Source organism: Phoca vitulina, unplaced genomic scaffold (assembly GCF_004348235.1).
Source record: "Phoca vitulina isolate PV1807 unplaced genomic scaffold, GSC_HSeal_1.0 scaffold71, whole genome shotgun sequence".
In the NCBI taxonomy this organism is placed as follows: domain Eukaryota; kingdom Metazoa; phylum Chordata; class Mammalia; order Carnivora; family Phocidae; genus Phoca; species Phoca vitulina.
In genome coordinates this window covers 10013897-10041584 of record NW_022589774.1, presented here as the reverse complement: position 1 = coordinate 10041584, position 27688 = coordinate 10013897, and the positions used below count along the sequence as shown (strand labels likewise).

The 27688-nt window shown below is 46.6% G+C and overlaps 1 protein-coding gene across 1 annotated transcript in view; it reads right to left on the bottom strand.

Moving 5' to 3' along the window:
• Nucleotides 1-27688, bottom strand: part of LAMC2 (laminin subunit gamma 2) — a 58273-nt gene that overhangs the window by 5741 nt on the left and 24844 nt on the right. The window contains exons 4-23 of the mRNA XM_032393185.1: nucleotides 25527-25662; nucleotides 22112-22210; nucleotides 19490-19626; nucleotides 18365-18487; nucleotides 17340-17529; nucleotides 16145-16257; nucleotides 14976-15194; nucleotides 14165-14347; nucleotides 12972-13217; nucleotides 10715-10860; nucleotides 9526-9682; nucleotides 9040-9245; nucleotides 7685-7764; nucleotides 6440-6589; nucleotides 5818-5962; nucleotides 4968-5117; nucleotides 4308-4422; nucleotides 3154-3353; nucleotides 1309-1467; nucleotides 1116-1215 (exon numbers count right to left, since the gene is read on the bottom strand). Of these exons, the coding sequence (XP_032249076.1) occupies nucleotides 1116-1215; nucleotides 1309-1467; nucleotides 3154-3353; nucleotides 4308-4422; nucleotides 4968-5117; nucleotides 5818-5962; nucleotides 6440-6589; nucleotides 7685-7764; nucleotides 9040-9245; nucleotides 9526-9682; nucleotides 10715-10860; nucleotides 12972-13217; nucleotides 14165-14347; nucleotides 14976-15194; nucleotides 16145-16257; nucleotides 17340-17529; nucleotides 18365-18487; nucleotides 19490-19626; nucleotides 22112-22210; nucleotides 25527-25662 (3054 nt within the window). The remainder of the gene's footprint in view (nucleotides 1-1115; nucleotides 1216-1308; nucleotides 1468-3153; nucleotides 3354-4307; nucleotides 4423-4967; nucleotides 5118-5817; nucleotides 5963-6439; nucleotides 6590-7684; nucleotides 7765-9039; nucleotides 9246-9525; nucleotides 9683-10714; nucleotides 10861-12971; nucleotides 13218-14164; nucleotides 14348-14975; nucleotides 15195-16144; nucleotides 16258-17339; nucleotides 17530-18364; nucleotides 18488-19489; nucleotides 19627-22111; nucleotides 22211-25526; nucleotides 25663-27688) is intronic.

The following is a 27688-nucleotide window of genomic DNA, read 5'->3' as shown; positions in this document are numbered from 1 at the left end:
CCCCATGTCAGGGTCCCTGCTCAGCGGGGAGTCTGCTTCTCCCTCTTCCTCTTCCCCTCCCCCTGCTTGTGCGCTCTCTCTCAAAATAAATAAATAAATAAAAATCTTAAAGAAAAAAGTAAAGTTGTTCTACTGAACCTAAAAGGTAGAACCAAGCCTTTTCCGGAACGTGGCTGGAATCTGTGACTGAATCCTCTGTTCCCTATCTGCTGCAGTCCACGCTTGATAAAACGGGCCAAATGAGGGTTCGCTATCAGATTTACCAATCCGAAATGTTAATCCTCATCAGTTTTTTGCGGGGGAGGAATTCTGTGGGTAAATCTGAATTCTTGCCACTCTGTGCCATCACATCTATTTTACTTGAAAATTTTGCAGTATCTATGTACCTACTACCTTTACGTTTCTTCTGGGCTATCAGCCAGGTAGGCCAAGTCCCACAGCTGGTTATATCATGGTATAACTGTGGGCTGGGGACGAACAGCAGAATCGGCAAGTGACTCCTGACTTCACAGGCTGGGAGAACTGCCCTCTCACCATTTCTACTGCCGCAGAGCCCATAATCCTCCTCGATTCCCTCCGCCATTTCCAAAGTAGTCTCACCCTGCCTTTTGTCTAACCAAGGCTCCTCCACTCACTCGTGCAACTCCACTTAGTGATCTTTCTGAATCTACAGTGATGATGTTATTCCTCTGCCCACAACTGCCTACAAGCTTCTCAGGATCAAGGTCAGAATCCTTAGCAGGACTGTTAAACTGTCCAGTCTTCTCTTGAGCTGTGAAGTTTGAATACTGCCTCCACAGTTTACTATGGGATCAGTGAGACATGATTAACCTCTGTGTGCTTCAATATACCTTCCCTAAATACACCCAGATCTTTGAGCTACAGACTTTCACCTCCACGGGCAACAGGCACTCAGTGACCCATCTTTAGATGGTAAAATAGAGTCCAGAAAATGTAAAGTTGTGTGCCCAAAGTATCTGGGCCTAGAAATAAAACAAATTTCTGATACCCTTAAGGGTACCCTTAAGGCTTCCATTTATCAGGGCTAGGTCTCACTCGTCTTCTGGGAGCAGCCCTGGAGCACAGGGCTGGAAGTTTGTGGATACTCCACATACTTATTAGGTGTAGGATGCTGTCCAATGAGTTGAGTGTGTCTTGGATCGTAGCTCCAGCATTCTTGGCTCTGTTATCAACTCTTTGCGCTTCTGTAATTACCTGAAGAAAAAGAAATACAAAGCAATCTTGAAAGGGTGTCTCTCATATTGGCAGGTTTAAAGGAATCTCCCATGGAGAACGATGGGAACTGACCATCTGCACTGCGTCCATATCCAGGTCAAACTCTTGCTCCTTCCTGGCCAGCTCTCCTTCCACTTCCCTCACCTCACTCTTCAGTGTGGCCAGTCCCTTCTCCATGGCCAAGGCTCCATCTGCTGTCACATTGGCTTCCAAGTTCAGACTTCCTATCTCCTGGGAAAAGAAAGGGAGCCAGGGATGGGAGGAGAGAGAGGGGTGAGGCACAAAAACGTCCCAGGGACAAATAGAGAAAAAATAAACAGCTGCAGCCAGACCCTGCTGGAGTAAGTTAGATGAACAACAAGAGTCAGACTTGGAGACACACCCTTCCCCAAGCTCTGCTTCAAATAAATTAATTTGGGGGTATGTCTGTAGGGACTAGGAGGGTCAGCAGTGAGACACTGATTCCCTCTCAGGTCAATGCTCACCAAAAAGTGAACACAATAAAAACTATTTGGGAAAACCCAGAGGGTGAGAAATTCACATCATTTCCTGTCATAGTTCTTTGCTGCCACAGTCGTTTGAGCAACTTTACTGGGATCCTTGAGACAGCTGAGTTCAAGGTGCAGAGAATGAAAATGGGCTACAGCTGTGGCTTTTGTTTTTATTAGGACAAATTTTATCAATATCTTTACCCATAAGCTGTTATTAAACATCAAATTGCAGGTATCTCTGTGCTAAAAGCTATATTAAGAGAGCCACATGAAACTGGTCTCCACCCTCAAGGGACTTAAAGTTAGAAATAATTCTTGCAAATTACCAAGTGGTCCAAGAGAGAGGTCAAATAGTCCAGATACTAAGAGTTCCCTCTGGGCTTTCTAGAGTTGCATAAGCTTTCTAGAAGTCATGCCAAAATGAGAGCTAAGCAGCTCTCTTCCAGCCGAGAAGCACAGCTTCTACTACAGCGTTTCACATAGGGGTTGTAGTGTATCTAGTCTCTCTCTCCCCGTTACACGGAATGCTCTTTGAAGAGAAGGACTGGGTCTTTCTCGTCTTCATATCTCCAGCAACAAGCACAGCGCTGGCACATAGTGGGAACAACAACAAAAATGAATACACAGAACTTAGACATAGAAAATAGAGATAAGGGAACTAGAACTCCAGAATTTCATAATCTTGAGTCAAACACTGATGACTGTTGTTATGGGGTTGAACTGTGTCCTCAAAAAGATATGTTGATGTCCTAAATCCCAGGACCTCAGAACGTGACCTGATTTGGAAGTAGGGTTGTTGCAGATTCAATTACTTAAGATAAGGTTATACTGGAGTCCAGTGGGCCCCTAATTCAAAATGACCACTGTCCTTATAAGAAGGGTCAGAGATATCCAGGGAGAAAAACCCCACGTGATGATAGTGGCAGAGACTGGAGTGACGTCATTGCAAACCAAGCAACGGTAAGGAGTGAGAGTCACCACCAGAAGCTAGGAAGAAGCAGGCAAGGTTTCTACCCAAGAGCCTCCAAGGGCCTGTGGCTCTGCTGACATCTTGATTTCTACTTCTAGCCTCCAGAACTGTGGGAGAATAAACTTCTGTTGTCTTAAGCCATCCAGCCTGTGGTACTTGGTTACAGCAGCTCTAGTGACACTAATACAAGAGTTGATACAAAAACCCAATCTTGGATGGTTCTTCTCATGGTATTGTCCAAAAAGGGAGCTGAAAATGAAGGTTCGAGCTCTTGGTCAATGAAAGCCTTGTGACTCAACCAACAAAAGGGGGCACGTAAGTGGCTCTGGGGCTGCCATGGACCACGACAGCACTCTGAGATCTAGGGGCCAAAATGAGCCCAATGCTCTCTCTCTTCCCACACGACCCTTATGTTTGGGGCTGCTCATGCCAACCTGCGTTTCGATTTCTCTTTACCTGTTCTATCTTGTCCGTGATCTCCAGGGCCTCCCTGGCTGCGGTCTTGGCCCTCTGGGTGTCGGCAGCAGCACCGCCCAGGGCTGTTTCTGCTTGCTTGGTCTTGTCACTGGCATCTGCGACCTTCTGGCTGATGTAGGAGAGTCTCTTCATGGCCTCTTCCGCTTCTGCTTTTTTGTCTTCAACCTGCAAGTCAAACTCTGAAATGAAGACAAGAAAACAAAAGTGACTTGTGAAACTCACAAATGAAATTGAATGGGGCTGAAGTTTTTAAGAAAAATCCCAGGAAGAGGGTTATTACTGCCTGGGGGCAAGAGTGTGGGAAGTTGTGGCTGTTACTGCCCTTTCTTATCCAGCAGAAAGCCACTTAAAGGAGGCACTGAAAGGGCCATGATTAGATCGTTGCTTAGAGAAACTGACAATCAGCCTGCCCTGGGTCCCCACCACTGCAAGAGTATTAAGACCCCAAAGTAAATCAGAAATAGGTGAAATCTCTGAAGCCCAAAGTTTCAAGCCAGAGCCTTAAACCCGAAGCTGCCAATGATGAGAATTGGAGGTTGAACAGAATGGATAGAGAGGTTCTTTCTGTGAAGAAAATCCCAAGACTTGAGAAATGTTTCTTTTTTGTTCTTTCGTGAAGAAACCTGAAATTGTAACCAAATCTCTACAAGGCAGAAACCCAGATTTCCTGGGATCCAGGTGCTGTGACAGTTTGTTCTATCATCACCACAAACAACCACGTGGATTTTATCCTGGAATCAACCAGGCTACAAAAGAAAAGGGAAAAATATCTGTGTCGTAGTAGGATGTTAGATCTGTGAAGGACCTTAGAGATCCTTTAGCTCAACCTTCTTTCTTTAAAGAAGAGGATGTTAGGGTCTGGAAAGGCTGTGACTTGCCTATGGTCACACAGTCTGCTCAGAGCCGTCATGCAGCCCAGCCAAGCTCAGAACTCAAGCCTTCTGACATGTAGTTAAATTCTTTCCACTACATCAAATATTAATACAATTTCTTACTTTAGGAAGGTATTTATTAAGTGTCTGCTAATATCCCAATGTACCTATCATTTAGAGAGATGCACAGGGATTCAAAATAAATCAAAGTTGTGGTTATTCCTTTAACATATCAAGTGACCTGAACCATGAAATGCTTACCTCTGAGGTTCTTTAGGATGTTCTCAACTTCATAAAAAGTGGCATTGCCCATGCTTAGTGCTTCTTGGGCTCTGCTTTTAGCAAGGTTGGCACGGGAAAGTAGCTGATCTGATGTCTGTAAACAGGCAGACAATAAGATTAGAGTAAAATGTAACATACACCTAGGAGGAGCATTCCGGCCAGCAGAATCACTCGAACACATTTGTCCTCGTGACAACTGAGTGCTGTGATTCACCAGAAAGTCTAGGGCTGCTGTCGTAAAGCCCTCCACAATCTGGGACAGAGCAAACTTTATAAACCCACGACACATCCTGCACAGGGAACAGTCTCCAATTCCAGTCCACTATCAAGGACAAGTACGGTTTTGCAAATCATAATTTTATACTCCAGATACTTCCTAAAGCCAAGCTAGTAGAAAAAGCTGGACCAAAATTGAACTCAGGAGGCCTGAGTCCTATTCCTAGGCTTGAGGGCTGATTCAGTGGGTAGAACGGAACTAATTACATCAAGCTGTCTGTATCTCAGTTACTCCATCTACAAGCAGTGGTACCATGACCTTCAGTTTCCTAGGGTTGCATATTTATGGCCTCTTGCCGTATTTATTCGTATGGTAGGCATCCAGTACCTGTTGGTTGAGTGAATGAGTTAATAAAAGGATACCTGTCTCCCATTCTTTCCATTCTGTAAGAGCTGCTGGGTTTCTTCTTCCCAGTTTCCCAGACTGCTTTGCACATGCTTGAACTCATCCATACGCCTAGTCACCAGGCTTGAGAGAGAGTCAGTTTTTTGTTTGATCCTCTTCACTTCTACCTGTAAGCCCAAAGACATGAAGGAGTCTGACTTTCTGCCCACCAGTCGCCACACCAGCCTTCTTAGGAGCTTGAAAACAACAGCAATCCAGACACAAAGTTTAATAGAAATGAAGCAAAATGCCTAAATGATAGTCAGGTGGCAGTTTCCCCCAGCATCAAACAGGTCTTGTCTCTCTCTCTCTCTTTTTAAATTTTACATGTTGGTTTATACATGCAGGGAAACACTTTTATGGGAATCATTGTGAGTGCTTTTTGTGTAGGTAGAAAGCTGAATCTTCTTAATCTAATACATTTGTAATAGTTAAAGGAATCAATGACAGAAACAATGTAAAACTTCTGAGAAGAACAAAAGTCCTCTGAATGGTTGTACATAGAAATGTACTATAGTTTGGACCCAAATGTAAATATCAAGCTTTATCTCTAATAATTCCCCACAAGTTTCAGTAGTCCCCCAAACTAAGGAGATATAAAATTGTTATCCACTAATAGGTTCAGGATGTGGGCTAAGGCTTTTTCAGAGGCAAAGACTGGAGTTTAAGAACAAGGAAATGGTTAACAAGAAGGATATTCTTCCTAATCAAACACAAGAAGGGTCCCCGTGGAGGAAAAGCTGAATGACTGAACCATAGTATGGAACCCCCAGAGAAGCAAGCTCTGTGGCCCTTCTGTCCATCAAGCACATCAGTACGGGCCCTCACCTGAAAAGACTGATCATTGACTCCTGGCAGCTGAGACACGGAATTGAGAAGGCGAAGACTATGCTGGTAAGACCTATCTGCTTCAATGTCAGTTTGAGCGGCCTCCCCCGACAGTTGCTGGGCCAGGGACTTGGCTTTCTCCAACCTGCAGGGTGGGGAGAAAGAGAACTTTGAGGAATCACTCTTTTTATTAAAAGCAAACATTCATCTTGTTGTGTAAAAAGTATGCAGTTGGAGTTATCAGAAGAACCGAATGAGGTTATGTGACAGACATGTGTCCCTTTCCACAATCTAAACATAAGCCTTAAAGTTTATACAGGTTGGGTTGGAAGAATTCCGCCCAAGTTTCCCAATTCTTGATAATATATTCTTTTCCATTTACTCAACCACCACAACTTCTCCGAGCATTGCAATCTCTCAGTCAAAACACAAGTTTTACTTAATCAGTCTTTTCTTCTTCCAGACATAAAGGCATGTCCCTTCCCCCAAATTAACACTCTCATTCTCTTGTCCCTTAGGATTCATATCTTTTAATGAAGCACGGCGCCCCTCGAACGCGGTTTGCGCTACGCCCTGGAGGGACGCGGACTATCCTGGCCCAGGTGAGGCCCCTCGAACGTACTTTCCCATGAGCCCTTGCACCGCGGAGCCGTCCGGGCCGCCCGCGCCGCCGCCTTCCTGCAGGGCCTCGTGTGCCAGTGACAGCGCTTGTTTGGAATAGCCCTCGGTGTCCCTTACCAGCCGCTCCATGTTACTGGCTGACTCAACATGGCTGAAAGGATTAAAAACAAAGAATTGGAGTTTTCATAGCAAGGGCTTCCTTTAGGTCTTTTATTGGAAGGAAGGGAGAGGAGTAAGGGAACTGGTTTGTCTAGAAAAACCAAACAGAATTGACCCAGATTAGACGGAATTAGGGGATCTGTCAGGAAGCAGGAGGTGTTCTGGAGATGGAGCTCATGTCTTAGACCCTAGCTGGTGATCTTTTCCGTTTATGGCGTAACCAGGGGAGCAGGGTGTGGGGCGGGGAGACGGGTGCGAGCAGTCTCAGGGGGATAAAGTAAGTATTGCATTTATAAGCTGTTTTGTGCAGGAAGAAACCCCTAGGTCTTATTTCATCCGGGACCCAGCCCTCTCCCCTGACTTTCGCTGAAACTCTACATTGGGTCCACCACTAGAGGGGACAGAGCCTGTCAATAAAAGTCCCCCAAACACTTACAAAGTGATAAAAACAAAACAACAACAAAAAACAAGCTCAGGAGGCAGTTTATGCTACAAAACACAAATCAACCTCCTCCACTGACTGAATTCCATCTGGGATTAGCAGAGCCTGCCACCCTGCTGAGCACTCTGCTAGGAGCAAACCTCTTTAACACGGTAGGCTTTACAGTCGGGCAAGGACTAGGGAGCTGCCTGTTATCCCTGGGGCCCTGCAGAGCCGGTTTTGGGGAGGAGGTTCCCTCTCTGCAGTCTTGGCTCCCACAGGCTAGCAAACAACTCGTTGCTACTTGTTCCCAGGCTTGATGTGGGAGCCTGGGAGTCCCTCAAAGCTGCAGGACGTTCTTTTCCAAAGGCTGATTCATTTCACGGGGCCCGAAAAATCACATCTGACATACACCAGAGCCATACAGTGAGTCATAGAAAAATCTGGGGTAAAAAACACCCCCACCCCCAACACTTGCCAAATGACCATGCCCAGTGGCCACCTACATAGGCTAAAAGCCAGGAGGTTTAAAAAAATGGCTTCAAGGCAAGGAAAGGGCTGCAAAGGTGCCGAGAGGTAATGAATATGTTGCTTAGGTCCTGAATACCCTACCATCTTGTTCAAGTCTGGCCTTGCAGAGGTAGTCCGAAGCAGGGGTCCGCTTACCTGTCTGCCAATCTTGTGGCCTCCTGGGCCAGGCTTTTAAAACCATTTGGCCCCACGTAGTGCTCTGAGGAAGGAATGTTCTGTGGAAAAAGGAGAATTGGTTAAAGCTTTGCACTCAGCCCTGGAGCCTAAGTAGGTTCTGCATCTGTCCTGTTAGAACTAGTTGTCATTAGCCACAGAGCATTCTACACCCTGACACATCAAGAGTCCCTAGTCACCATAATCATTACATTAAAAAAAAAAGTATAGACAAGAATAAAGTAGAAATCCAGGGCTCCTGGGTGGCTCAGTTAAGCGTCTGACTCTTGATTTCAGCTCAGGTCATGATCTCAGGGTTGTGAGATGGAGCCCCACATTGGGCTCCCTGCTCTGCAGGGAGTCTGCTTGAGATTCTTTCCCTGTCCCTCTCCCTCAGCCCCTCCTCTGCTCGCTCTCCCAAATAAATAAATAAATAAATCTTTAAAAAAAAAAAGAATAAAGTAGAAATCCAATTTAAAAAAACTGTAAATAGAAATAGATTCATTTAAAAATATATACATATTAAATGTATTTTCATATGTATTTAAAGTCAACAGACTATATACCAAGTTTCAATGATGGTTATTTCTTAATAATGGGATCATAGGGGATTTTTATTTATTTTCTAAATTTTCTACAATAAACATTATTTTTGTAATAAAGGGAAAAAATCAATACACATTATTCTTTAAATCCTTCATTTTGCCAGCATACCTGATTATCTTCCAGTATCCTTTATTCATCTTCTACCCACCCACTTACACTATTGTCACCATTGCCTTCTTTACTGAGAAAGAGAAGAGGGCCCATTCAAATCTCTCCCTCCTGTCACACTCCAAACGACACCATTAAGAAAATCACATTGGCAACAATTTTTTCCCCTTTTCAGAATCCTGTCTTCACTGGATTCCTTCCTTCTCCCCACCATTCCTCCCATTTCATTTGTTCATGAAATGAACATTCACTCATTCATTCCTTCATTCATTCATGCGGCAAACGTATCACAGCCACACACGTGCCGGGGGCTGAGAATGCAGACGTGAGCAAAACTAAATCCTGCCCACTAGGAGCTAATAAGCTAGGAGGTGTGCAGCAAGAAGGGAGAGGAGAGAGGGCCAACATGAGGTTATGGCTAGCAAGAAATGAGCTAGGAAGAAGAACATAAATGCAGTAAAATGGGAAATTGCAGGAAGCCCAAGAACACAAAGAACAGGTACGCCTATTTCAAGGAAGAGAAGTTCAGCTCTCTACCAGGTAGACCGAAAAATGTGAGAGACGGCGGGTGGGTGCCCCGATACGGCAGTGATCCTCAGTACCCTGAACCCGGCGACACCTACAGTGTTTCTCAGGGAGGCCTCGCTCTCCTCCAGGCTCAGGTGCATCTGAGTGACCAGTCTGTGAGTATCCTGAACTCGGTTCTGATACTGACTGCCCAGGGCCCGGATTCTTTCCATAGTCGTCTTGAGGTCATTGAGGCGGTTCCGGTAGCTATTCTCTTCGCTCCTTGCCTTGACCAACTGGAGACTGAGAGGTTTACTAGCACCTGGTGCCAACAAGGAAAAGGAGGATGAGCACTTTTGGAGTCAGCACAGAGGAACAGGACATGAGGGAGGGTTGAAGAGTGACTTTGACTGGCTAACGGCAAAATGGTAAAAACCCAATAAATGAATGCATGCAGCCACTCTCTTATCACCATCATTCAGGTCCCAGGAGATCACAGTCCTTTTATCTCTCCAAGTGCTAGACAGAGACACCCACTGAACTGATACCCGACAGAAGATTATAAATTCCCTTCTGTCCAAAGGGCAATTGGCCTCCATCACCTTCTGAAATCTGGGCTTCTCTCAGAAGGTCCCGAAGGGCCTGCTCGGCCTGCTGCATCCTGCCCTCCAGCTCTGTGTCGGGCTCCACTCCGCCACCACCCTGAGCCCTGGAAACCAGGGCCTCCAGGCTCTGCAGCTGCTGCGTAAACTGCTCCATCTGAAAGCACACCGGAAAGAGGGTCAGAACAGGTGGCGGGCATCACAGTCCAATACCAGGTACTCAGGGGAGAACAGCTCAAAGCCCAGAAATGCTTGGCATGTCATGGTAGTTAAAGGTGCTAGAGCCTAGAGTTTGAATCCTGGCCCCACTACTCATTAGCTGTCAGTGTGACCTTGGGCAAGTCGCTTTCATTACCCATTAGATGGGGATAATAATAATATCTCATAGTTATTACTTGGACAAAGTGAGTTAGTATTTGGATAGTGCTTGGAACAGTGTCTGGAACAAAGAAAGTGCTATAGAGGGCAGATTAAATAGAAAAGTTAACAAAAAAAACAAGTTGAGTTTGTTCTACCTTTGGGGTTCTGTTTGGGCCTTTTCTTCCTTCGCCCTTCACCCCGACAAAATAATAATAATTAACAACAACATCAATTTCACTCTTCTCTGGAATGTGAATGAGAAATTTCTGGAGGCCATTCTTGTTTGAGCAGCCTTGACACCTTTTAGACTCCTCAAATCTTCTACATATTTACGTTTTCCTTCATTTGTTTTACAAAGACATCTCTTGGAAAAAATCCAGCTAGGAAATGGCATGTTGTAAGTGGAAAGAGTACTGAACTGAGCAAAGTCTCCAAACATTTGCAATTCTTCAGTCACGTGGCCAGGTGGAACCAAGAATCAGGGAATTCAGGGTGGGACTCTTGGTTCCACCTGGCCATGTGACTGAAGAATTGCAAATGTTTGGAGACTTTGCTCAGTGACTGACTTTAGAATGCCTTCTCTTGCAAATTGACTAAGTCAGCAAGAGTACCAAATCAGACAGTATCTTCAAAAGGGATCTTGAAAATAGTGTATATAAGAGCACAAACCTGAAGCATTATTACTACTATATGGAAGTTTTTAAAGAAAGAAATAGTAATCTCCACCCTCATCCCCGGGAGATTAAGAGGGTCCTAGACTTGTGACAGACCCACCCAGTAGACCCCTAACAATTTTACTCCTGGGGTGAGGGCTGGGTAGCATGCACACCTGTATCTTCACTTGATTATAGCAAGCCGGACAGCTGGTTAGTGCTGCATGCTCACAGGTGAGGCCGCCAAACCCGGGCTTGCAAACACAGCTGCCATCGTTTCTACATTCCCCAGGCTCTGAGCCCGCTGGGTTGCAGTTGCAAGCTAGAGACAAAACACAGACAAACAGAAAGCATTCATATCAAGCTAATTCTAGAAACTGGAGGTATGGCAAAGATAAAAGGAAGTTCGAGTCACCAATGGCAAAGTCAGTTCACATTGTGCTAGATTCATCTCTTGCCTGTGCCTCTAAGCACATTTATAATATAGATAGACCTTAGGAATCATCTAGAAGTTTGTTTGGTGTGGGTGTGGATAAAGAGATCCTACAACAGTCCACCCTTTCTGGTGGCACTTACTCTTTTTTTCCTCCCATTAAATTGTGAGCCTGTTGGATATTCTGTAGGCACTCTAGCTTTGCTCAAAAGGGGAATAACATGTCTTCTGGGCCTATTACGTGCCAGATGTAATCTCTCTCTATTTTACAGATGAGGACTATGAGCTCAGAGAGGTTGAGTAATCTATCCTAGGTCACACAGCAAGTAAATGGTAAACCGGAATGAGAGCTTGGAAAGAGGCATTGCTCTTTTCCTTTTGCTCTGCTGCCTTTGATGTAGGAAATGCAGTAAAAAAAAAAGCAGTACCTTTATTCATTCATATTGATTGCGCACCTACTACGTGCCACACTGTTCTAGGAGCTGAGGATATACCGGTGGGTGAGACACTGCACTAAGGGAGTTACGGTGATTCTCTGGGTTGCTCTATGGCGCTCACAAAACACTCGGCACACAGTAATATGATCACATATCTAAGTATACTGTCATTATGTGCTTACATACTTGTGTGTCTTCCTTATTAGCATATGATCTCTTTGGGGGCTGGAACTGACTTATGACCTCAGTATGTAGCTGCACATTGGGTCCATGGTAGTAGGTGCTTGACAACAGATGGTGGAGTGAAGAAATGTACGGTCTAAAGCCAGTGAAGTCTCTATTAATAGCACCTTGTAACTAGTATTCTATCCTTTACAGTGTACCTTCTCAGATGCTATTTTATTTTATATTTGCAACCACTTTGAGTTAAATATTATTCATCTGTATGAAGAAACTGAGGCTCAGAGAGATTAATTGGCATAACCAGTGTAATACGATAGGTATGGTAAAAAACTAGACTTGAACTCAGTACTGCTCATAGCATGTGGGCTCTTTCCTTATCATGGGGTACTTTCTAGCACATCAGAGCTAACCCACAGGTTGGGGTTAGGGCAGGTGGGATTTGTGTTCCTGGGTGGAAGCCCCAGGTTGCACAGGGGTCCTCAGGCATTTCCAGGGCTGGGGATTCTGGGGTGAGTGGGAGGTGCTGGGCTCCCTGCAGACCTCCTGGGGAACCAGGAGCCCTCCCATCTGGGTGCCCAGAGGCCCTCTCTGGCTCTGTTATAATAAACAAGCCCCTGAGTTCTGGGCACCAGGGCTAGTCTGGGACCTTTGTGACTGAGGGGTGAGTCTGTGGGGCAGGCCAGCACCCTAAAACTGAATTTGAACTTGCCTAGAACTAAACTTGCCTCCTGAATATAACATGTACGGAGGCTTGATAGAAGGGTCGAGCAAGAGGACCGATGTATACATTTACACTTTGATCTGAAGCAGCCCTAAGGAATGCACCCTGATAGCCGTGAGGTTGAAGCCAAGTCTCGTTAGTAGAACTTGGAACTGTTACCTTTGTCTACATCAATTACACTGATTTCCTGAGAGGGTCTTTTAAACTGCTGCCCACCCTTCCACCCCACCCCCCACCCCCCTGCCGCGTGTGTTCGGGCTTAGTCTCAAGTCGTTTCCTGCTGTCCTAGAACAAGCTTGGCAGCACTCCTGCCAGCCTTGGAATGAGGCATATGGCCTGGCCCCATTCCATCTCCTCTTCCACTCAGGAATGTAAACTCGACCTTTTTCTCTTCTCCCACCCAGCTTTAACCCATTCGACATCCTCCAGCTCTGCCCTCCAGAAGCCTGCTGCAGGGGTCTTAAGGCCTTTGACAGGTGAAAGGTCCAGACTGTTCGTAGGCCAGTTGGTCAGAGAAACCAAAGCAGCCTCCTCTTACCTGCTGCTGGCCTCGCCGATCAGTATGTTCCTACATGTGTACATGCTAGCAAGCTTACACGCATAGACGTGCGTGCGCACACACACCCCACCTGTCCAACTGTCTGGGGACGCAGTCCTACCTCGACACTTGTCCGCTGGGTTGGGAGCCAACGGGTCCCCAAAGTAGCCTGCTTTGCACTGGTCACAGTGGACACCCGCCGTGTTGTGGATGCACTTCAGACACCTGCCCGTCAGGCGGTCGCAGTTCCCAGAGGCACTGGGGTCCACATTGTTGTTGCACTGACAGGGCTGACAAGGCCTTACTGGGCCACGTTCCCCAAAGGGGTCCCCAAAGTATCCATCGGCACAGAGCTCGCAGCGTGCCCCTGGAAGGAACAAATGCCCAAGGCTGAGTGGTCATCTGCTGGCAGCAAGACCAGTCGTCCTTCTAGAAGAGCCTCCCACCCTGGACCCCAGAACAGTAGCCTCAGGGGCAGGTGCTCAGGGCAAGGGCTTGGCTCTTTTGCTCCACGGTGGTCCCCGATGTTGGAACACAGCAGCCCTGCTAGGAGGCTTCCTGCCAGCTAACTAGGTGGTTGGGGAAAAGTCAGTTTTATAGCAATACCACTGAGGCTGTCGCTGAAGAATTAACTCCTTTCGGACGGGCCAGCAGAGGGATGTGCCTTTATTCTTTTATTTTTTATTTATTTTTTAAATAATCTCCACACCCAACGTGGGGCTCGAACCCACAACCCCGAGACCCAGAGTCGCATGCCCTACCAACTGAGCCAGCCAGGCACCCCAGGAGAGAGATGTAACATTTAAAAGGCCACTAAGTTTCCCTTCTCTACCCTGGTTCATTGTGTAAAGCTTAGTTAAACCACGTATTTCGGGGCGCCTGGGTGGCTCAGTCGATTAAGCATCTGCCTTTGGCTCAGGTCATGATCTCAGTCTTGGGATCGGGTCCCAAGTTGGGCTTCTTGCTTAGTGGGGAGTCTGCTTCTCCTTTTCCTCCCCACTCGTGCTCTCTCTCACTATCTCTGTCTGTCTCTCTCTCTCAAATAAATAAATAAAATCTTTAAAATAAACCACGTATTTCATCTGAAAACTTCATCTCCTAGTGACAAACCTAAAACAACGTTAACCGTACGTACATCCCCTATGAACCATGCCCTGCCCTTCCTCCATCCACCCTTCGGGAGCATTCTTATCTTTAGAATGAGGCCTTCTACAGTAACCCTAAGTAATTATAATCCCCTAGAGACTGTTTGGAATAGCAGCCACTGACGGGAATTCATGGTGCTGGCACGGGGGCAGCAGTGTGGGGCCTTACCCGTGACCCCCTGGGGACAGTTATTGCACACGACCTCCTCTGTCTCTGGCATGACAGAGCAGCTGAACCCGTTGTGGCAGGGACACGGCTTGCAGCTGCGGGGGTCGTGTGGGTCGTTGTAGAAACCGATGGGGCAGTCGGCGCACTCGATGTCAAGGTTTTCATCCCCTGAATAACAGTCTCCTGGGAGGCAGAGGAAGAAGGGAGGGCAGAGAAACGAGCAGGGTAAAACAATACACTTCCTGTAATATGGGTGATGCGTGGGAGGCAGAGCTCTGGAACCAAAATCTTCCTTTCTGAAGCTTTCCCCGAAATGCCTGAGCACCGGCATTCACCTTTGCCCCAGTACCAACTCTAAACCTGGCCACGACCCTGACTCTTATGCGGCTCCCCCATGCTCAGTAGACCTAGCTTCCTTTCCCACCCATAATGTAACACTTTCCTACCACCCCCCCCACCCATGGCCTGACACCATTTGTCTGCACATTCATTCAGGCCCTGACATTGCCTTTGATCTCTCCAAACAATTGAAACTTGACACCAACAACACCCCCAGCACTGAACCATGACAGCCATCTCCTGTAACCTGGTACCTTTCCCACACCCTCGCGGCGTGTTCCATAATGAAAAGGATTGAGTGTAATAAAGCCCCATGTCCATCTTCTCTGACTCCAGCCCTACCTTCCTAATCCTTTCCCATCTCCGAAGTGAGTGCAGGCAGAGTCCTCCTTACACAGCTCTGTCTCTTGCACGGGAGACCCCAGTCACCTGACCGCCCCCGGCCACCTGGGCCAGGTGTCCTTTCACGCACCTGTGTCTGGATCGCAGGCTCCTCCCCCCTGGCAGTTACACGGAATACAGGTGCCAAAAGGTCCCAGTCTGGCAGAATCTCTTTTGTAGCCGGAAGCACAATCCTGGCAGAACTGGCCCTTGTAGCCAATGGGACACACGCACTGTTCGACCCAGGGAGCTGGGGCTCCGGAGATGGGGCGGGCTGAAATCAGGGTCACGTTGTCGAGGTACCCAGTGCCTGCCACACGGAGATCAGGTTAGAAGGAGCAAGTGGTGAGGTTGAAAGATCTAAAGGCAGGCCTCTCTTTGGATTTTATTTTTCTTAACTCACTAACAAAGACAGGTGGCGTTCACTCACTATGCCCTGGGTAGACGTACCGCCATCCGTCCTGACTGACGCACAGGCTGTGGTGTCAGGAAAGGCAGGGTTTAAATTTTGGCTCCACCCTCGCTAGCTGTGCGAATTGGGCAAGTCACACAACTTGCTACCATGGTGTTTCCTCAAGTGTGGAAGAGAAGTAACAGTGGTATGGACCTCCCATGTTGGTTGTGAAATGAAATGAGACAATGCATATATTATAATGTGCCTGGCTCGAAGTAAAGATTCAATAAAATTGTTAATAAACACCTTTTCTATATCCTGTTGGACTTGCTTCGTTAGTGATGTGGAAATTAGGCATGCCAGCGAGCGATGCTTCCTGTTTATATAAGTGCTAAAAAACTCAAGGAACTCACATTTACAGAATTCCAGTTGGGATCGGAGTCCCCCCCATATGAAGTTCAATAAAAGGAGTTAAAAGAGTACAGGTGATGTCTGAATACGGTAGCACTGAGTATAATCCCCAAGGAGCAGCAACTCAAGGAATAGAGGGCTGAGTTGTAGATGCCATTTCCTAGCTAAGGGGACAAGCCCATTCGTTGTAGATTATCTTCTTCAAATAATCAGCTTTCATCTAAATCTGGAGACTCTTAAGCAAAGGAGCATCATTCACTCTTCATTGGTGTTAACTTCTTTTTAGAGGAACATTACTTTTAACAACTTCTAGAATATAAGAATTTAGACCTAATCGGAGACCCTCCATAAAAACCATCAAGTAGTTTACCTACTTGTTTGGAGACTGTCACCACCTCAGGAAGCTGAGACAAACTCAAACCTAAGAGAGAAATTCATTTCCCTTCGTCACTTACTGTATTCTCCATAAGTAGCTCGGATCCGCAGGGCTGTGAGGTTACGCAGTAACCTCCGATACTCAAAGTAACTGAGCTGGGGGCTCCAATTACTGCTTGGACGTTCATTTAATCTGAGGGATTTAAAGCCCAAAGCTTAAAAATACAACTCTTATCAAGTCTTATAATTTGTATACACGATATAAATTATGCCCAAGAAGGTGGGAACCGCTAAGCCCCTTCACGGCCCTGCCTAGAGGGGGATGAAGGATGGGTAGCTGCATCCTTGTAGGCTTGAACTTGGAGTTTGCTCTCTCTGCAGGGAGCATGAACCCCACAGGAAGTGATGGAGGGCATCCCAGTGCAAGAAGCCCAGCCCCAGGGGTCATGGCATCCAGTGCTGGCCCGAGTCCTCAGAGACCACTTTCTATTCCTGGCCACACAAAACTTAATATCAGGAACATTGCTGAGTTCAAGAAGCTCTGACCCTCAAGAGAGCTACCATTAATTTTTGGTTTTGTTGTTTAAATGGTTTGTTAACTGAGCACATTTCACTTACTCTTTTCAAAAGTCAGCTTTCACGTTCTACATTGGACACGTCCAATACTTCTTCATTTAGCATGATGATATCTCACAGCATCATACCATCTTCCCCTGCACTGGTCTTTCAAATGTTGTTTTTGTTTTTTACTGGAATCCTTCCAGGAACAACCCAACTTCTTTTCTTTAGTTCACTGACCTCACTTCTCACTGTATTCTTCTCCCCCACTCCACACTTCACTCATGCTTAACTACTTAGAATTTCCTAATGCACAAAACGTCCTCAAGCATGATTATTTCCCCTGCCTTGCTCACCTTCCCCTCGCTCCCCTTTCTATCCTTAGAAAACTGTTCTTCACTTGTCATGTTTTCTTGGGAAGCTCCCCTTGATCGCTCCAATGTGGGTTACTTGTGCTCCTCTGTGTGTTCAAAACACCTGTGCCCACCTTGCCTATCTTGTCACTCACAAGCCACACTGTAATACTCTGTTTATCTTTTTCTCCCACTAGCCTGTCAAGGGCTTGAGGGCAGGAAGCATGTCCTGTTTCTGTACATAACACCATGTCTGGTACATGCAAGGTGCTCAGAAAAGCTTGTTAAAAGAATGAATGATCGAATGCATGAACAAAGGAAGGGGACTTCAGTTACCTGACCCACTTGTAGTCACTCTTTTTACCTGAACGTGTAAGTCTTGGTGATCCCACAAGGCAGCGTCTTGCCCAGAGGCATCAAGGGAGCTGTGACCCGTAGACCAGCGCCTTCCAGGATCACATCGTGGGCGGATGGGTGTCTGCCTCCCCTGTCCACACGGTAGTCAAAAGACAGGGTTTGCCCATAGCTCACCTGTTGATTCCCAAGAAATTTGGCTGTGAAACAGAATTTGAAAAGACTGAGATCGGTGTGAAACTGGAGAAGTAAACGAGCTAGCAAGTTTGCATTAATGTTGGTGATTTCTGTTGGAGTCCTGTGTCATCAGTGTGCCACCATGCCCCCAACCACCCTTCCAGAAGAAGCAGTTCATGGATGTGGCCATACTGCCCCTGGCTACAAAGGAGAGTTAGTGACTGACATGTTAAAAGGGCCACGTTGTAAGACAATTCCATGTATTAGATGATTCACAGCATGGCCCTGTGAATGCCTGGGACATAAAGGTCCCGGGTATGTTGGGAATAGTACCATTTGTTACATAATGCTTTATAGTTCACAGACTTCATTATGTTTGATGTTAATAATCCTTGGAGGAATTATTATCCCCATTTAACAGCTGTGAGAACTGAAATTTGGAAAGGTTAAGAGGACAACTTACCTGAACACCACATAGTAGCTAATGAAATGAACTACTAATACATGTTTTTAATGTACAAGTGGTTAAAACTGAGAAAACCTTATTTTCACTTTTCCATCTGCTTCTCAGTAGATCCACAGATGTGACCTCTGTCTTTATTTCTTGTCTTGATGGAAAACCTAGAAACTTCCCATTTGACGGAAGTAGGAACCTCAACCAGGGACCATCTGCCTGGATACACAGTCCTGTTCTACTGTATCATGACTTTGTCAATAGGGCTGAAGCCCCAACTGTCTTCTGGAGATACTGCTTTTCTGAACACCAGGTGATATGGTTTTCACATTTGCTAACTCCATTTTTCTCTCCTGACTTCTAGGCTTACAGGTTGGCTTCTATAAGAAAAATACCGTACATACCAGGAGCGACAAAATAGACGGGGTCTGATCGTCGTGCTGAGCTGAACACGTCCCGATGATGCTGGGACCACTGGAGCTTTGCAGGAGACCCATTTCTTTGGATAGCCTTCCAGCCATCAACATCTGGAATGCAAATAAAACCACTCTGCATTTGACGGACAAACCTCATCATCTATTGAGCTAAATAAGGCAAGACTTGATTGCCAAAAAGTCTTAGAGGTGAACAGCTAGTGGGGTTTCTTAATAGTTCCACATTCGTGTGCAGTCCTTAAAATGTCCTATGCCCCACTCCACTTGGGTCTCAACTTCACCTGCTCCCACCCCACAGCAGCTCTGACTTCTTTGAGTCTGATTCTCATAATAAGAGAGCATGTTTTCATCTGCCTGTAGAGTTCATACTTTTATTTTATTTACATAAACAGGGTCTGGCCTTTGTGAGTCGGGAGGGTCCAGTATGTTCCAACAGAAACTCAAAGTTGAAATCATGTCACTCTCCTAGATTTTTATAGGGTTTTGTAGCTTGATAACTAATTTCACATACATTAACTCATGTAATGTATGTGAAAACAGTATTTTTTAAAAAGATTTATTTATTTATTTTAGAGAGAGATTGAACACATGTGAGTGGGAGGAGGGGCAGAGGGCGAGAATCTTTCAAGCAGAGTTGTAGGGTCAATCCCACGACCCATGAGATCATGACCTGAGCTGAAACCAAGAGTCAGATGCTCAACTGACTGAACCACCCAGGCGCCCGTGAAAGCAGTATTATTAATGAGTGTGAATTCCAGGAAGACTCAATAACCCACCCCCCCCAATCCAAATGAAAGGCTCTTTTGTGGTTTTAAAATACATGGAGGTGGGAAGTGCAGGGAGATGAAAATCTGGTCTCTTTTTAGTTATTCTTTTAAGTTATTCATATACCGGCATGAGTCAGCTGTGCAGCTATGACTTTTTCAAGACATTAGGATCTGCCTTATTGCCCAGACAAAATAATGTCCTTTAAAGCCAGAAGAGAGTTGCTAAAGACTATGCAAAGGTCCCAAGCTGTGACGAGGAGGAGGTCATCTGTAAGCATAAAGCTCTATACAATGTTAAAAACAAAATTCTAGAAACAGAACACTTTACCTTGATAGAAAGTAGAGGTGATTTTATGGACACCGTAGTCTCCAGAGCTGTGGCAGTTGGCTGAATGCCCATAGCAAAAACACTGGGTACAGCCCTCAGGGTTTCCCCCATCCAGGTGATAATAACCTGGTCGACACCTGTGGCAGCATTTTAGAGATCAGGACAATGTTAGAAGTTACTTCTTATTTCACATAGAGAATATGATGACTGATCTTTTCTACTTTCTCTCCCGCCTGGCCCTATTAATTCCCAGAACTGGGAAATAGTAACTTACACATACCATCCCCACTCCCAGACAGGATGGATAGTCACAGCCCCCACTGAGAGAGCATGAACGTTCACTTTTCTGTCCCTGTGGTAGAGCACAATCACGCTGGACTTGGTGGCCTGGGAACTTAGTGATTTCCCCATCCCTGGTGAGGAACTGAATGGAGGTCACATGAGCGGGACAAGAAGGGTTGTGGCAGGGGGGACGTAGAGCTGGCCCTGTCTTAGAGCAAGTGTTTAATGGGGGCAAAGAGTGGGAGGTGGGGCCAAGAAAGGAAAGATAAATGTCCCGGCCCCAGCACCTGCTCAGCTGTCCTGGCCCGCACAAGAACACTAATTGCTGCCCACCATCCCTGCCCCTTATATCCCTGCTCTGTCCACGGGGAAAGGGGCAGGTGGGGATATGACAAAGAAGGATGGCTGGAGGCTCCCTACAAAAGCAAAATGTAGGCTGGCGTCCCACCTGCCAGTGGCTTGTCTGAGGACCACAGCTACCAGGCAAGTCGCAGATGTTGGGGTCACAGAGAAGAAGGAAAAGCTGGGGAGGACTTGTTTTTCTCCGTTCAAGTTAATTTCATCCTTCTTCATGAAATAATAAAAGTTTCAATGATCATTTATTTAGCACTGATGCTATGGCAGGCACTTTGTGTATGTTCTCCAATTTAATCCTTGGTACAACCCTATGAGATAGGAGTTGTCATTTCCAATTTCTATTTATTTATTTATTTATTTATTTATTTAAGAGAATGAGAGAGCGAGCATGAGCAGGGGCAGGGGCAGAAGGAGAGGGAGAATCTTAAGCAGGTTCATGCCCAGCACGGAGCCTGATGAGGGGCTTGATCTCATGACCATGAGATCATGACCTGAGCCGAAATCAAGAGTTGGACGCTTAACCAACTGAGCCACCCAGGCTCCCAATTTCCAATTTTCTTAGATGAAGACACCCAGGCCAGAGAGGTTAAGAAACTTGTTCGAGGTCATAGAGCTGGTAAGTGACTGAGAAAAGATTTTCAAACCAGGTCCATCTGCCTCTAAGTCATGTGGTCTAATCCACTGCCCCCTATGAGGGGAGTCTGTATATTGTGCAAAATTATAGAAAAGCAGGTTAACTGTGAACAATAAACGCTTCAGAGAACAGCTGTATGTAAATAAGCATTGTTTTTTTTTCTCTACAGAGCAAGGGCTTAAAAAAAAAATCATTATGGTTTCTTTGGAGGAACCTGCAGATTAAAAGGGATTAAAAAGCAAGGAAGGAAGAGGGGGAGGGGCACAGAAAGCGAGGGGAGGGAATGAAAAAAGAAGGGAAGGGAGGAACTGAAGGAAATCAGGCAAAACAACGACAGTGTTGAGGGATGTAACCAGGTAATAAATTATGAAGAAAAGTAAGGAAGTGATCACACAGAGGTCAGAACAGTGGTCACTTCTCGAAAGGAGGGAGGGTGTTGTTGCCATTGGGATGGCACATTTTTAGTGAAGGTCTACTTCTTAGAAGGGGTGGTGCTGACAACATTTGTTTTATGTAGTTTTCTGTTTCTGTCTGACACTTCGAAATGAAACACCTTTTCAAAAAGTGACTCCTCTTTTAACACGTAAGCTGTGGTCCCCTCCCTCCACTGCAGCAGTGAAGAAGCCCCTGGAAACACAAGCTGGGAATGCATCTGGTATTTTCCCTGCCCAGGTACAAGTGATTGTCAGGATGCCAAAGGACTGCTTTCTTACTTTTAAGGAAACGGGGAGAACGCCTTTACCTCTGCGCCCAGCCTCCCAGCTATTGTAGGGGAGGGAAGCGTTTTAAGTCTGAGCAATTTGTCCTTAAGGACTGTCCGCAAGCAGCAACGGAGGGTGGATCGCTGTTTCCTGTGCCACCTGCCCCAACATGGCCCGGGGCCCAAAGGGCTCTTACCTCTCCTCCCGGCTCATGTGTGTGCATGCAAGCACCATCCCATCCCTGGGCGTTTCCTTTGCTGCACATGATGGTTATATATGGCCATATTTCCTCTTACTAGCATTTTTGCAACATGCTTAATTAGGCCAGGCCTTTTCTGGGACCAAGCTGAGTCAGGTGACCTCATCATCGCATGCCACCTTGTATGGGAGCACCTGGGATTCGGAGTCAGCTGGCAAGGGGACTCCCTGGGGCCCTGGACCCTGCAAAAGGATGGGGTCCAGGGAGATTTGGGGGGCTCAGCTGTATTTTTTTTAAAAAGCTAGGATTTTGAGGCCAGCAGGCAGGACAGAGATCGTCTCTATTTGTTACGTGTCCCTTTTCCACAACTGCACTCAGAGGATGAATTCTCACGCTAGCTGCCAAGAGGCTCTCCCTGCTGTGTCCGCAGGGCCACAGTTCACACGGACCTGTCACAGCGCTCTCCGGTGACAGCTGGCTTGCAGACACAGCGGCCCTCATCACAGGGCCCCAAGATACCAGCTGGGTCACAGTCACATGTGGAGTCTCTAGGAAAGAAGACAAAGAAAAGTAGGGATGTGTCTCCAAATGCTTCCCGGCTATCCACATAAAGATCAAGTGCTTCTAAGTAAATGTCACCAACTTGAGTAAATCCTTCGTCTTCACTGAGGCCCCTCTCGGCTCCCCTTGTCCACGCTCATCTCTCCCAGGCCCTTTAAGGACTTGGTTGTCTAGGCCCACGCTACTCTGAGGGTGACAGCTGGTCCATGAACTGCTTGCTACCCACCCTCAAGGAGAAGAGGGGTTGGAGCCAGAGTGTGAGCCAAATCCATCACTAAACGGTTCAGTTTGGTTTGGTTTTAGTTTGGTTGACTGTTTGGTTCAGTTGCTTTTTTTTTTTTTTTTAATTTTTTGTTTTGTTTTTTTTTTTTTTTTTTTTAATTTATCATTTGCTTCTCTATTGTTTAATTCAGTGATGACTGCTTTCATTGTGATGGATTCCATCCACTTGCTATTTTCGTTTATTTAGTTCTTTCTTTTTGCAACACTTCTATCAAGACACAATTCAGGGGTGCCTGGGTGGCTTAGTCAATTAAGTGTCTGCTTTCAGCTCAGGTCACCATCCTGGGGTCCTAGGATTGAGTCCCGCATTGGGCTCCCTGCTCAGCAGGGAGTCTGCTTCTCCCTCTCCCTCTACCCCTCCCCACTCCTCATGCTCTCTCTCTTAAATAAATAAATCAAATCTTTAAACATTTTTTAAAAAGACACAATTCACATACCATACAATTCACCCATTTAAAATGTACAATTTGCTGGCTTTTAGTAGATTCTCGGAGTAGTAGAATTTAGTAGAGTTTAGTAGATTCTCAAACATCCCAATCAATTGTAGACCATTTTCATCACTCCAGAAAGAAGCCCTGTGCCCCTGGCGATCACCCTCCCTTTCTCCCCCCTAGCGATCACCCTCCCTTTCTCCCCCTAGCGATCACCCTCCCTTTCTCCCCCTAGCCCTAGGCAACCACCAATGTACTTGCTGTGTCTACAGATCTGCCTCTTCAGAACATTTTCTGTAAATGGAATTGTACAATCTGTGGCCTTTTGTGTTTGGCTTCTTTCACTTAGTATGTTTTCAAGGTTCATCCAATGTTATACTTCATCCATGTATCAATAATTCATTTTCTTATGGTTGAATAAAATTCCATCATATGGATAGACTACATTTTGCTTATCCATTCAACAGCTGATAGACATTTGGGTTGTTTCCACGTTTTTAGCTACTATGGATAATGCTGCTTGGAGCATTTGTGCACACGTTTCTACGCAGATATGTATGTTTTCATATTTCTTGAGTGTATTCCTAGGAGAGGAATTGCTGAGTTTGGCTGATTTTTTTTTTTTTTTTTTGGTTGCAAGACTTTCTCAGTGTTTCCATTATTTAGTTTTGGCACAATCTCTTAGTGCTCTGGCTACTGACTAGTATCACTCAGATGGGCACACAGTCATAGGCATCTATCTCATGGGTCTAAAACCAAATCTGTCTTTTCCCTACTGTTCGCCCCTTTGACTGCCCTTTGACCCCATCCAAATCCTACCCAAACCGGGATGGGCTCCTCCTCCCCCTCACATTTCTCATTCAGTCAGAGTCCCAAGCTGTCAGGCTCCCTGAAGATCCCTTTCCCAGTCCTCCTCTTTCACTTGTGAGGCTCTCCTCCTGTCCTAGCCCCTCCACACCACTTTATCTGGACCCTTTGACAAACATTAGGCACCATCTACTGGTTGCTAAGCATTGAGGACACTAAGAAATAGGATCCTGGTCTCTAGGAGTCTCCAGGCAGGGCAGAAACATGAACAATGATGGCAGCGAAGCCTAAGGCCAGCTGGAACCGGGTGGGGGGCCCCTTCTGTGTGCTTCTCCCCACTCTGGGCACTGGGGATGCAGTATGAATAAGACAAAGCCAACACGGGGCTTTCGTTCTGGTGGGAGAGACAGACAAACAAGAGATGTGAAGAACATCAGTCAGAACTTGGAGGGGTGGGGACTGGTCAGGCAAGGCCTCTGTGAGGCGTGGATGAGGTGGGGATGGAGCCCGTGAGGCTCTCTGTGGCCCCGTAGGAACCAGGAGTGCTCTAGGCCAGGGCCGAGGTCCTGGCTTGGCTCCTTTGAAGAAGGGAAGGCAGGCTGGTGGGACCGAGTGCAGGGGGCCAGGGGGAGAGAGAAAAGCAGTGGGAGTCCACTGCTGGGGGTGCAGAGGGTGGAGGATCTTGCAGAGCCCTGCTGGCCTACAAAAGAAGTCTCCATCTCATTCTGAGAGGACAGGGAGCTACTGGAGGGTGGCAAGCAGAGAAGTGATATGATCTACTTCATGCTTTAGAAGCATTTCCAAAGGCAGACCCGGCTGAAGGAAGGGTCTCTGAAGACAGTCTAAAAGGGGACAGGGAAGCCTGGAAGAGAACAATCTGTGCAGAGGCCCAAGGGTGAGAGAACTTGGGACAGTGGTAGCCAGGCCGGCGCCAACATGGAGGGCAAGGGGCTGGAAAAGGGGGCACCGGGAAGTGATCCTCTGCGGGCACCTTCTAGCTGACGCCCTTCCTGCCGAGCTCCCTTCCCCCTAAGCCATGCCATACCTGCCAGCTCTGCATCCCTTTGATTGCTTATGTGATTTATAATGTATGCTCCATCTTCTGCCAGGAAAGAATTTTTTTTTTTTTGAGAGAGCACGCACACGAGCAAGGGGAGGGGCAGAAGGAGAGGGAGAGACAGAATCTCAAGCAGACTCTACACCCAGCTCAAGCCCAACACAGTGCTCAATCTCACGACCTTGAGATCATGACCTGAGCCGAAATCAAGAGTGGGACACTTAACCGTAAGAGTGGGACACTTAACCGACTGAGTCACCCAGGTGCCACTCTTCTGGGAAAGAATATGACGTGGGATAGAGAATGCTTCAAACTAAAACGTAATAAAACTGTGCAGAGAAGTTTTTCTAGTCCAAATTCATTTGGGTCAAAATGGGTCCCAGGTAAGAATCTGGAGGGCGCTTTACCTCCATCTTCGTTCATCTAAAGCAGGGCAATCATCTGGGTGAAGAACGTAGGTTTCTGGGCCTGAATATTAGGTCCACCCCCACCAGTAATATTGGGTAAACTTAACCCCTCGGGGTTTACATTTCTTATCTTCCACATGAGTGTGACGCTAATCCTAACCTCTGAGGCTTACTGTAGGGATTAAATGGCATAACCCACGGGAAGTCCTCAAACAGCACTTGCCACACAGTTGGTGCTCAGTAACGGAAGCGGCCACGGATGTTAATGTCATTGTCATCCCTCATGGCAGAAGCTGCGGGGGGGGGTGCAGGTGCTTACAGTAGCCTTTGGTCTCGGGTGCACCCGGCGTCAGTGAGCGTGTGGAAGCCTGGCAGACATCGGTCACACCTGTCTCCTGTCACACCCGGCTTGCAGCTGCACCGTCCAGAGTTGTCACATCCAGCGCTAAGAGAACCTGTAACACACGAGGTGGGGAGAAGGAAAGAAGAAAAGGAAGTATTTAGTTTATAGGGCATTAGGAAACAACTGAAACCCCATGAGAGCTCACAGCCAGGCGCAGCTTCTTCCAGCAAAGAAATGGAAGTTACTCCTGGAAGCATTTGTACTTCTCTATCGAACATTAAGTAGTATGTCAGCCACTGCTTTTTAAAAGAAGGTTGTTGAATCCTTGAGATCTCAAGAAGAGGGACAGGGGTGCCTGGGTGGCTCAGTCGCTAAGTGTCTGCCTTCGGCTCAGGTCATGATTCCAGGTCCTGGGATCGAGCCCCGCATCGGGCTCCCTGCTCTGCGGGAAGCCTGCTTCTCCCTCTCCCACTCCCCCTGCTTGTGTTCCCTCTCTCGCTGTGTCTCTCTCTCTGTCAAATAAATAAATAAAATCTTAAAAAAAAAAAAAAAAAGAAGAGGGACAGTTTGGGAATGAGCGCATCAGCCTCCTCGAAGACAGTTAGTATGAGAAAGCAAGCAACATTTTCTCTTATTTCTGGCAGGCAAAAGCCATCTTTTAAGGGCCAGTGTGATTTTATTCATTTTTTTTTTTTTTTTTTTTTTTGAGTATTAAAAGGCCTCCTAACCAGAAATATCTCTACCTACCTGGAGTGGTGGACATTCTCGTCCTTGGGGCATCACCCCTTCCCTGTGCATCTCACCCGGTTTAGTGCACCGAGCACTTGTCCTGTGATTGATTCTGTATAGACATGCTCTTACTTGTTAGTGGGCCCTCTTGGATTGCGAGTTGATGAGAGACAAGAAGTGCTCAGGGTAGCAAATGCGCCCCTCCAGAACCCAGCCTCTTCATCTGACTGCCTCGCCCTCCCCTACCCCAGTTCAGGTCTGTCCTCTCTCCCTGGACCCTGCCTCCCACTCTCTTCCCTGCCTCCATCCTCACCTCCCTACCCTCCTTTCATGCTGCTTTAACAATGGAATTCAGATCACATTACTCAGCTGTTTCGTTCTCTGGTGGCTCCCCACTATAAGCAGAAGAAAATGCAAACTCTGTATCGTGGTCCACAGGACTCGACCTCTCCCAGCACATCGCCTACTCTCCTTCACTCCATTCCAGCTCCCAGCTCCCCCAGCCTGCGTGTAAAATGTGCCAAATGGCTTCTCTCCTCTGGTTATCTGCCCTTGCTGCTCCCCCAGCTTGGAAGGCCCCTTCCGCAGAACTTCCCCCTAATTGGCCTATCCTCAGCTGTCAGGTCCTGATTTAATATTACTTCTCTAGGGAAATCTCCTCTGACTCCCAAATCCCAAATAGCCATCTTGCAGTCCTGCTTACTCAGGATGACCTCAGCTTGTGTTCCTTGCTCTGTCCCCAGGGCCCCAGTGCAGAATCCAACCCAAAGAGGATGTCCAGAAATCTGTTGGATGAAGGCACGTATGCCAAGAAAGAGGTTAGGGTTGTTGGGACAGAGTCAGAGGGGGACCAAAAATGAGCAGGAAGGTGGTGAGAAGTGGACCTCACCTACTTTGCAACCTCCCTGTGCTGCTGGCAGAATTATCAAAGAATCCACGTATCTCAACGAACCATGATAACCAGGCCAACCATAATCGATAAAGCCAACAGAACACTAACCAGTTGCTCCTTTCTTTGTAATGGGTTATTCTGTAAGTTTTTGATTCACTAGTAGATACAATTCCAATCAATGAAGATTTGGGCTCTGTGCCGATATAATGGCTTTTTGCCACATGTGGAACCTGAAAGTAGCCACATTCACAGAGTCGGTGAAAGACGCCATGTCAACTTTGCAAGGCTTGAAGGGGCCCTCAGTGATAATGGTATAAACTACATTTTTTGAGCACCTACCACATGTGAGACACTGGGTTCGGCCCTTTATATATATTAGGAAATGCTATCTCCTAGTGAAATAAGAGCTGACAGAAGAATAACAGATCCATTTGTGGGTAACAGGGAAGTATCAGAGGCTCAGGAACTACAGAGCCACAGTTCAGAAAGGCATCTCTAAGGCAATCTGCAGGATGCC